At 48.1% G+C, this 10,788-nt stretch overlaps 3 protein-coding genes across 4 annotated transcripts in view; 1 reads left to right on the top strand and 2 right to left on the bottom strand.

The window, feature by feature from the left end:
- The window catches only part of LOC142904183 (E3 ubiquitin-protein ligase TRIM39-like), a 138,898-nt gene that overhangs the window by 16,509 nt on the left and 111,601 nt on the right, over window positions 1–10,788 (bottom strand). The window lies entirely within an intron of this gene.
- On the top strand, window positions 455–3,980 carry cox7a1 (cytochrome c oxidase subunit 7A1). The gene is made up of 4 exons (XM_076050118.1): window positions 455–612; window positions 2,203–2,289; window positions 3,205–3,289; window positions 3,834–3,980. Exons 1-4 carry the CDS (start codon window positions 598–600, stop codon window positions 3,890–3,892), a joined length of 246 nt encoding a protein of 81 aa, XP_075906233.1. The 5' UTR covers window positions 455–597; the 3' UTR covers window positions 3,893–3,980.
- On the bottom strand, window positions 4,244–7,771 carry chp2 (calcineurin-like EF-hand protein 2). 2 transcript variants are annotated; one of them, XM_076050116.1, is made up of 7 exons: window positions 7,636–7,771; window positions 6,675–6,747; window positions 6,491–6,571; window positions 5,361–5,488; window positions 5,216–5,277; window positions 4,739–4,861; window positions 4,369–4,526 (listed from the first exon to the last, which is right to left on the bottom strand). In XM_076050116.1, exons 1-7 carry the CDS (start codon window positions 7,700–7,702, stop codon window positions 4,473–4,475), a joined length of 588 nt encoding a protein of 195 aa, XP_075906231.1. In that variant the 5' UTR covers window positions 7,703–7,771; the 3' UTR covers window positions 4,369–4,472. The 2 variants fall into 2 exon arrangements, with proteins under 2 accessions (XP_075906232.1, XP_075906231.1); XM_076050117.1 differs by lacking the exon at window positions 6,491–6,571 and having other exon boundaries at window positions 4,244–4,526.

Below are 10,788 nucleotides of genomic sequence, written 5' to 3'. Positions count from 1 at the left end.
ACCTGGAACCACTGGTTCAGACCAGAACTCTTCAACTGCAACCACTGGTTCAGACTGGAACTCTTCAGCTGGAACCACTGGTTCAGACCAGAACCCTTCAGTTGGACCCTCGATAACTGAGGCAGAATTCTGAAATCCAGCTGCTTTCTTTTTAATTGAGCTCATTTTAGTTCTTTTTTTGTTTTAATTCAACTTCATGGGGGGGAAAGTGTGAATCAACGCTTGATGAGTCTTACTCTGACTGCCCTCTGCTGTCCAGCTCCTGAACTACTAGTGTTACCGTATCTGACATTCAACTTCCTGTCTGTTGACCACACAGCATATGCAATACAAAACAAACATGAGGTTAAATGTGACACACTGAAAATGAACACGAGTGTGGTGGTTCTCCGCCAGCTGCTTCTATCTCGCCCTGCCTGCCAGTGAACAGACAGTTTGGACTCTGCTGCTGGTCGTAGTTTGGCAGAGATTCAACAACGCTCACGCGGTGCGTGTGTGTGTGTGTGTGTGTGTGTGTGTGTGTGTGTGTGTGTGGGAGGGCACGTCCTTGCCCAGGGTGAAGTGAGGCAAAGCAGCTCGACAGGCAGCGCAGCAGACATGAAGCAGCTCCTGGTAACTAAACCTCTGCTTTTCCCTTTTATTGGCTTTCCTGGAACTTTCTCCACTGCCGCTGTCTGTGGCTCCACTCCTGGGTCGGACTGTGTGGGGGGGGGATTGATTCACGCGCAGATAAGGTTGGCAGAAAGTAGCGAAGACGCACCGTGTTTGTGTAGCAGGGCAGCGGGCCGAGGCCTCACCTTTGCACTGTGGTGTAGGACGGCAGAGTGGCAGTGTTTCATCTGCCCGCTGGAGCCGCGCTCTCATGTTTGTGTCCCTCATAAGAGATCTGTTCTATATTGAGTGCACTGACTGACTGCAGGATCACATGACCTGGGTCCAAACCGTGTCTCCCGTCACTTTATCAGCCAGCCATGACTGTGTGGCGCACACTCACGCCTGCTGCGCAACACAAACAGGAAGTCCTGTTCTCAGTGTGCTACCCAGTGGAACCTGACTGAGCTGAAACCCAACTGGCAGGTGACCGTCACCAATGGGAGCGCAGTGATATGCATTTCCATTTGTATTGCCTTGACACGTTTCACGGTGTTGGTAGGTCTTCTGCAGATTGGGACAAATGCAACGCAGTGCGACTGCATGTGTGCGGAATGGCCACGGAGCTTTTGATTGTTTTTCAACTGCTGCGTCTCCGAAGGAAACTTTCATTTTGCATTTTAAAAGGTTTCTTCCTCATGGAAACATGCAGATTTGCTTCCGCACGCAGCTTAAACCCTGGCCTACGTGACGACAATATCTCGGAACCGTTGCTGCCAGAACCGAAACCGCGTTCGATCTCTCGACTCAGAGGCGGCTCCAGCGACAAGGATCTGGCTCTGCTTGCCAGGCTCCCAGTTCCCAGCAATTAGGGAGGCAGGCGGTTGCACCTGTTCAGGGCAGCAGGACCATAACAGCTGAAAGCAGAAGCAGTATCACGATGCTTCCCCCTTCTCCCCTCCCGTGCTTCTGTCGGCTCGCCCGCGCTGTGCTCTGCTACTCTCAGCCCGCTGCTTTCATTTTCACACCCAATGAAATCACTTGAAGCCACAACAACCGAGCAACGCTTTCTTAGTTTCACACACGTTCTTGCACTTTTACAGCCTACAGTAGAGTTTGAGCTTGTGAAAGTGACTGCAAGGGTGACGTTGGGGTGGAACACACAGTTCAGGGTGTCCATGCGTGTCAAAGTTCAGTTGGTATGTTTTGGCAGTCAAGGCTCAAATAAGGACAAACTGATGATGAAACAGATGTACATTGATTCCAGGTGGATGGAAAGAGGTGTGTTTCAGCTGATGTGGTTTCAGAGTGTTAAAGTACAGAAGGTGAACAGAGTGCAGGGTATATACGCAGGTATACAGAGAATATACCCACTGACCTTCCAGTCGGTGTTGTGTTTATCCTTTGCTCAGTGGGTTGATTGTAAGAGGCTCATGAATTCAGAGTGGAGCCACTGCTCCAAGGAGCACTGCACCACTGGTTCCTGGCCAGCAGGGTAACTGTTACAGCTGTACGACCGGATGGATCTATTCCCGAGGAATTCTGGGAATATCAAGGAGTCTCTCACTGTCTTCTTTGGAATTCCAATTTTTCCTTTTATTGTCGTTGCAGAAATTACCACTTGTGGCTGTCCGTGCCTTCAGCCCCCCGGCCAGACAGCTGAGAAACAAAGTCCCAGAGGCCCAAAAACTCTTCCAGGTAACAAAAGCAGTGTGGAGTCCAGAAGATGCCACCGTCCCGTTTGATCTCAGTTTGATTGCAAAAGCCTTCGCCGCCTCTTCTCCACACTTTGTCATTGCTCTCAACTGGTGACTCTTGGGCCAAAGTCAGTCAGGGGTGGGCAAACTTTTAGACTGGTGGGGCCACAGTGGGTCGTAAATGCTGATGGAGCAGCAGCAGGTTCTGGTGAGCCACCTCATAGGAGGAAATCAGTGTCTATGAAGCCCCACCAGGGGGTTTAGCTCTTAGAACCTCCTAGAACCACCAGGGTGTTTAGCTCTTAGAACCTCCTAGAGCCACCCAGAACCACCCGGGTGTTTAGCTCTTAGAACCCCCTGGAACCATCCAGAACCTCCAGGGTGTTTAGGTCTTAGAACCTCTTAGAACCACCCAGAACCACCCGGGTGTTTAGCTCTTAGAACCTCTTAGAACCACCCAGAACCACCAGGGTGTTTAGCTCTTAGAACCCCCTGGAACCATCCAGAACCCCCAGGGTGTTTAGGTCTTAGAACCTCTTAGAACCACCCAGAACCACTAGGGTGCTTAGCTCTTTATTGAAATGACTCTTACGACACTGCAAACATGGAGGAGATGCAGCTGTTTGTATTGGCTGGCCGGATTAAAGAGCTTAACGGACCACATATGGGCCCCGGGCCGTACACTGCCTATGTCCCACCAGGGTTCCCTCTCACATTCACACTTCTGGCTCCACCCCCCTGGATTCTGCTGCACCTGCTCCACCTGCTCTCACTACAGACAACACATCAGTCATCTGCAAACACAGCGGCCCTGTTGAACCCAATCTGCCAGCCTGGCCATCACCGTAGCGAACATGACACCCTGTTCTGAACTAATACATGAAGCCCATGTGTTCCCATGTGATTTCTAATGTAGGAGGACAATGGATTGCCGGTCCACATCAAAGGAGGAACCAGCGACGTTTTGCTTTACCGTGCCACCATGTTGTTGACAGCGGCAGGTAACATCTGCACGTCTAATATGTCCAAACACCAAGAGTGGAGTCAGAACTGTGTCTCATCTGTTTGATTTCACCTGCAGAGACTGGTTGGGAAATTAGTCAGAACTCTGTCTCAATGTCTGTGAAATATTACACAAACTCCAATATAGCACATTGTTACAATATTGTTAGGATCATTTCCTCCATTCCTTTGTGCTCTGAACTGCTGCTGAAACACAGCAGTGGGACCACTAAAGGTCAATCCTATCCTAAAACATGTTTAAACATGTTCAAAATGCAGCTTCTAGTCAAGATTCTCAATGTTTTGGGATCATCACAGACACCAATCTGAAGCCTTCGCCACCTTATCACCAGATGCCATTGGTGCAAACCTACCTAGTGCAAGACTATCTAGGGGCCTGCTTGAGGTTTCATTCCTTTTCGTTTCACACCTTTGACTCCATCTGAGCTAGGGGTAGGGGTTTGTGTGCAGTACTTCATGCGGCCACCACATTCGTCTCGACTCCCAGCCACTGTGATAACACAACACTTGTCTTTTGTGCAGGATGCAGCTACTCTGTGTACTGGCTGCTGGTTGCAGCGCTTCCACAGAAGAAAGCCTAGAGAGGAAGTGAGGGATGCATGGGACCCCTTCAAACTGTGCACACGCTTCTTCTGACTGAGTGAAGAAGCCCACTGAGTGTGTAGAAAATGTCCAAATAAAGACACATCAACCCAGCTTGTCACACATGGAATTTGTGTTGTGCGTCTCCTCGTGGTTTCTTGCTGGGAGTTTGAGAAGACAAAAGCAGGGCGGACACCCTGGACAAGCGGTCGGTCCAGTGCAAGGTGCAACCTTTGACTGTGAGCTCACAATGCAAAAAAACAACAAAAATAGTATGATTTTTTTTTTTTGTGGTGTTTTGTTTTATTTTGAAGACATACATTTGTGATCAAATCTTCGTGACTTTTGTTTTTACATAAGTTCAGCTAGAAAAATTGACGTTCTCGGCTGAACGCCGTATAAGTTGTAAAACAGCGCCCTCTGGTGACACAACTTGTAATGCTACACTGCACTTTTGAAGAACTCAAACTCTTCACCTTTTTCTTATTTAGAAGAACAAAGAAACACCGAGCACATTGAAACAAGTCCACCTCAGCCAGTTTGTATTTGTCACAGAGGAAGATTCTTATGTCAGGGTCTTCATCTCAGGAAGCCTGTGCTCATCTTGTGATCCACGTTGACTTTTGCCAGGGACTGCAACAGCAATAGGAAACAAGATGTGAGTCTTTGGAATTCCCCACCGCTCAGACGTCACACATGTGGGTCAGTTTAATGATTAACAGACAGGAATTTATCACCGCAACGCCAGTTTGACAGAAACAAAGGCTGCTGGGAAATAATCTCTGTGTTGTCGCCAATCTAGAGATTATTCCTCCGTCTCCCTGACTATGGAGTCTGCACTTTACCTTCTTGAATTCATCGAAGGAGATGGCGTCGTCCCCGTCCAGGTCGGCCTCCTGGATCGCTCGCTCCACGATGCTCTGCAGCTGCTCCTCCGTCACCTGGATCCCCAGCATGGCCCGCAGCACCTGGCAGTCACAGCAGCCTTCAGTTCTTCATCGGCATTTCAAAGCTGGCCTTTAAAGGTGCGCTCTGTCTAATTTGCCCTGATTCATGAGTTGGGTGTCACCAACGGAGCAAAACAAGGCAGCGGCTGGATTCTTTTCCGTTATTATCGTGTTATTACAGTGTCGGCTGAGTCTCCACTGAGTGAGTTGGCCCATTCTCAGACCGAGACCCGACCCAGTAAAAGTGCCTCAGAGTCTGAGCCGAGACCGAGACCCCTCAGAAGTGGTCTGGAGACCAGGACCGACCTCCAGGACCAACCTCCAGGACCACAGCTCACTAGAGACTACTACTACTAAGCCACAGTGTTCCCCCACCTGAAGCAGCTCCTCTCTGGAGATCTTCCCATCTCGGTCTTGATCGTACAACTGAAAAGCAACTGAACAAAGCCCACAGGCCAGTTGTCAGTGTTGGACAGAGGTGGCGCTAACACACGGTGGAAGCAGACTAACGTGGACTCACACTGGAGTTTCCTGCTGGTGCAGTTGGCCAACTCCTGCTGTGCTCCGCCTCTGCTGCCTCTGCTGCGCTCCGCTGGGCGGAAGTGAGCCAGGATCCGCACAAAGGAGGCAAAGTTCACCGTCTCCTGACTGGCAGGAGAGAGGAGGAGGGGAGGAGAGGAGGAGGGGAAGAGGAAGAGAGGAAGAGAGGACAGGAGGAGAGGAGAGGAGGAGAGAGAAGAGGAGAGGAAGAGAGGAGGAGAGGAGGAGCGGAGGAGAGGAGATGAGGAGGAGAGGGAGAGAGGAAGAGAGGAGGAGAGGGAGAGAGGAGGAGAGGAGGAGCGGAGGAGAGGAGATGAGGAGGAGAGGGAGAGAGGAAGAGAGGAGGAGAGGAGGAGAGGAGGAGCGGAGGAGAGGAGATGAGGAGGAGAGGAGGAGAGGGAGAGAGGAAGAGAGGAGGAGAGGAGGAGAGGAGATGAGGAGGAGAGGAGGAGAGGGAGAGAGGAAGAGAGGAGGGGAGGAGTGGAGGAGAGGAAGAGAGGAGGAGAGGAGGAGCGGAGAAGCGGAGGAGAGGGAGAGAGGAAGAGAGGAGGGGAGGAGAGGAGAGGAGGAGAGAGAAGGGACATTTCTCTCTTTCAGTAGCAAACACAGGGAAAGTCTCCACTCTTGTCAGTGTAAACTTGTCAGTTTTCTTCCAGCAAGTGAATGATTCAAGGATGGAAAAAAGGTTTTGATTCTGGATTTCTGAAGTGTTTCCCTATTTGCTTGATAATTAAAGCAACTCCACTTGAACTCATCCAAATAGAAAATAATAATAATAGTAATTATAATGGATGTACGTTGTGTCACTGCACACTGATCTTCTGTGCCGGGAACATTGTTTCTTTACTTTATTATGTTATTATTTACTTCAATCTATTTTTGCTACACTTGTTGTTGTGACCTTGTTGATTTTTGATTTGACCTTCAGTTTTCATATTCATAAAAGCCATAAAAAACTGATCATTTCTGATCATTCTCACTATGAGAAAAATCCCACAAGTTTTTACAATTATTTCACTGGTAACAGAATTCCTCGGCCAGAATGCGTGAACTCCCTCAGCTTCAGCCCTTCCTGCTCTCACAGTGGGGAACCTGGAGGTTCAGCTGCACCTGGGAGGGAAAAAGGCCCCGATGATTCGTCCTCCGACCGGGTTCATCGCCAACTCTGGAATCAACTCGAAGTCCTCGGGACTGTCAAAGACAACCAGCGTGTTGGACACTTTCATTGCTGGCTGAGTGCAGCACATTTTATTTTGAAATCAAATGTTTTTCTCTCAGTTTTACTGCCACCAACCTGAGTTCCCCTCTCCTTTCTGTGTCCAGGGACTCGAACCTTTCGTGGAGACGAACGATGTGGGCAGCAGAGACTGAAACAGAGGAAGGTTGATGTTTCTCCTCATTCCAGGACTTTTCATTGAACAGCAGAGACAACATCCTTCCATCACTTCTCACCCTTCTACCTTCAACGTTAAAACTGAGCAGTCCGGAAAAGCCTGCTTTCAGTGGACCTTCGTGGCCTTGACCCGATAGATCAGCCTGCAGTGAACACAAGAGCAGTTCCCTCTGCCTTCATCACGAGAGCTTCTTTTCTGCAGCAGCAGGAGCAGCAGCAGCAGCAGCAGTTCAGGCTGCTCCAAACCTTCAGACACAACAGTTTCCAGTATTGACGCAGTGAACCCCCTCCTGGGTGTCTGTGCTGGTGCGATTGTGGGGCAGGAGATAAGAACACAACTGACGTGTGTATCAACACCCACTGCTGCTGCTGCTGCTATCAGGGAGCTCAGACTGAGGCTGCAGTGCCGAGCAGAACACACAAATTCAGACTTTTCATTCTTCAACAGTTGCAAAATGAAAGATAAAATCCCTCCTGTGAGCTCAGGGAGCTCAGTTAGCTCAGTTAGCTGTCGCCACTGGAGCCACTGGAGCTACTGGAGCTACTGGAGTGTTTCTTTGGCAAACTCACAACCATTTCTGTTTTTTGGTTCGATACAACTTAGACACTTGGGGTGAAATTATTGACATTAAATGGAATTGTCAATGTGTGGTCAAACTGTAATTTTCCTTTTTTTTTCTTCTTCTTCTTGTTGATGTCACAGCCATCAATCCCAACAAGTTGACGCAGTGAAGACTCACCAGCATTCTTCCTTGAAACATACGTTCAGAAGTTTGACCTTGTGATTCAGTGGCTGTCGAGAAACCAGCGGCTCAAAACAAGCCAGTAGCAACGAAGTGAAACTAAGTGGTCAAAAACTCACAGCCAGTTTCCTGCATGAGCTGCTGAGCGTCTGGGATGCTGTTGATCCTGGAGCTGCTGGATCCCATCCTGATCTTCCTGTTCCTGGCGGGCCTGTTCGAAGGCCTCCTGCCTCAGGCTGCTGTGGTGGCAGTCTGAGCAGCGGACTGCGTTTCTCTCACTGCACCGCCCACCCCCACTGACACGCACATGACAGACGTGGGCCTCAGCCAATAGTGTTGCTGTCCAGACGGGACCAACCCAAACCAAGACCTTATCCAGACCAGAGAGCATCGAGACCGAGACCAGACCAAGGCCTTATCCAGACCAGAGAGCATCGAGGTCGAGACCAGACCAAGGCCTTATCAAGACCAGAGAGCATCGAGGTCGAGACCAGACCAAGGCCTTATCAAGACCAGAGAGCATCGAGGTCGAGACCAGACCAAGACCTTATCCAGACCAGAGAGCATCGAGGTCGAGACCAGACCAAGGCCTTATCCAGACCAGAGAGCATCGAGGTCGAGACCAGACCAGGACCTTATCCAGACTAGAGAGCCATGGAGGTAGACCAGACCAGGACCTTATCCAGACTAGAGAGCATTGAGTCCAAGACCAGACCAAGCCCTTATCAAGACCAGAGAGCATCGAGACCGAGACCAGACCATGACCTTATCAAGACCAGAGAGCATCAAGGTCGAGACCAGACCAGGACCTTATCCAGACTAGAGAGCATTGAGTCCAAGACCAGACCAAGACCTTTTCCAGACTAGAGAGCCATGGAGGTAGACCAGACCAAGACCTTATCCAGACCAGAGAGCATCGAGACCAAGACCAGACCAGGACCTTATCCAGACTAGAGAGCATCAAGACCAAGACCAGACCAGGACCTTATCCAGACTAGTTGATGCAGCTGCTCAACAACTGTGAACTTTCCATTCCTTTTCAAAAGTCTGCCAGGTTGCTGCAACTTAATGAGGGGCCTGCACTGTTGTCAGCGAAACACTAGATGGAGCTATTTCTACACAACACTGTAACTGTTGTATTGCAGCCCGTCAACAGTTGCAGTTGCAGTTATCTCCAGTGCTGGTTGGATTGTTGAACTCTGTGGGTTATGGATTTTTGCCACTGCGGGATTGGTTCGGATAAAGACAGCTGATCAGATGAAGAGCAACTGCAAAGCACGTGGGCAGCACTTTATTTCAAAAGCCATCGTTTATTACAGTACACATGCAAAGTTTTAAATCAACACAATTGGGTCCTGACTTTTGTGTAAATGTCCAACATAAAATATTTGAATGTGGATAAATTGTAAAGTCATTGGGCGGCATCACACACTTGTGATGAAGGTGAGTTTTCATTCAGTGCAATTCAACTTTATTGAATGATTAATTATTCACAAGATTTATCATGTCTTCTCTCCTTTTTTCCAAAAGCTGAAATCTTCTGGATCGATGACTCGCGAGCAGCTTCTGCTGCTCCGCACTCCACTGCATGTTTACAGTGGATTGAAAGTGAAAGCAGTGAGCCGGTGGGGTTAACATGTAAACATCACGTGTGGAAGCCATTTCTTAAGATTTATCTGGAGCAATAGTCACGTGACAGATACACTCCCAATGAGCGCTATAAATATAAAACGTATTGGTGAGTATCTCTCTGTGTCCAGCAGAGGGCGTCTGCTTCATGAGCTTAGAGGCCGAGTCCCTGCTGTGCTGAAGGCACCAAAGCAACAACTTGGTTTTTAAACTGGTTTAATTTCTTCATTGTTATAAAGAGAAAAAAATAAAAATAAATACCCATACTTATAAATTGACTGTCTGTTAAATAATAAAAAGAAAAGGACACAGGAATATCTTATTGATAGCATCCTTCAATCAAACATCGCTTTCATTATTTCAAAAGAACAAAACTCCCGCAGAGTAAAATGAAACCAGGTCAAAGCCAAAGTCAGTTACACATGTATGCAGGTATGCAGGCACACACGCACACACAGGCACAGGCACACACACACACACACACACACACACACGCGCGCGCACACACTCCCACACATACTGAAATAAACAAACACAAAAAATATGCAGGCTCGCACAGGGTTGCATTCCTCTCTGGAAACATCGGCAGTTGATTTTTGAGTTTATCTCAAAATGAGGCCGAAAAAAAAAAAAGTATGATCATCATCAGTGTTTGCCTCTCTGCCTTTACTCGCTTCATTTCAGTCTTTCCTGCCAAGTCATGAAGAAGCTGGGAGTTTTGTATTCACCCCCAAAATAATGTATTCACACACTGCAATGTTTGGTTGCAACTTTGCTTTGCTTCATTTTCCATTGACGTTAAAGCAACATGTTTGCTACACATCCCACCGAGCAACCTAAAGTCACAGGGATGACAGCCCTAGCATGGTTTAACATTAGAGGGAGTTATACAATTCAAAGTGTCAACGTGTCTGAAGACTGCTGAAATATCCTCGATATTGTCAACAACAACGACAACTGTAAACAGCCCAACACTCTGAAATGAAATGACCGTCCTATGACATTTTAGCAATAGTCTCAACGTGTGTAAAAACAAAACAAAAAAAGGGGAACATTGGAATGCAAAACTAAACTTTGTGTCTTCTGGTATGAACTGGGATTTGAACCCACACCTCCTACACCACAGTCAGAGGTTTAACCCACTGAGCTAACCACCTCGTTAGCCTGACTGCTGTAGCCAGCCTCCAAGTTGGCTCTCTGCGTATCATAAACACACCACTATAAAGTGTTTTATTATGGTATACAGTGAGCTATATGTTAAATATTCCTACATACTTTGATTTTCTTGATTTAATCATGACTCATAAGTTATGAGGAAATGAGTTGAAGAATCTTTTATTTTTGTTTTTTTGTTACTTGTTGTCCTTTGTTTTATTTCATGTGTGTGTGTGTGTCAGTGTGTGTGTCATTGTCAGGTGAAGCACTGAGGTCTTCCTCGCTCTCTGCTCCTCAGTGCTGAAGACGGTCTCGTGGGGAGCAACGCTGCCTCCCAACACGGAGGTGACAGGATCGAATCCCAGCGTGGACCAGAGGTACAACACTGGAGTGTGTGTGTGTGTGTGTGGGGCGGTCGGTGTGTCTAAACTCAAAACAAAACCTAAAACCAACAAAACAAACAAAACCAAACTCAAAACAAAACCTAA

This window comes from Nelusetta ayraudi, unplaced genomic scaffold (assembly GCF_046127955.1).
Source record: "Nelusetta ayraudi isolate G7.1 ecotype Tasmania unplaced genomic scaffold, CSIRO-AGI_Nayr_v1 ptg000123l, whole genome shotgun sequence".
Lineage (NCBI taxonomy): Eukaryota > Metazoa > Chordata > Actinopteri > Tetraodontiformes > Monacanthidae > Nelusetta > Nelusetta ayraudi.
Note: the sequence above shows the minus strand (reverse complement) of the source record. Positions and strands in the feature narration are given on the sequence as shown.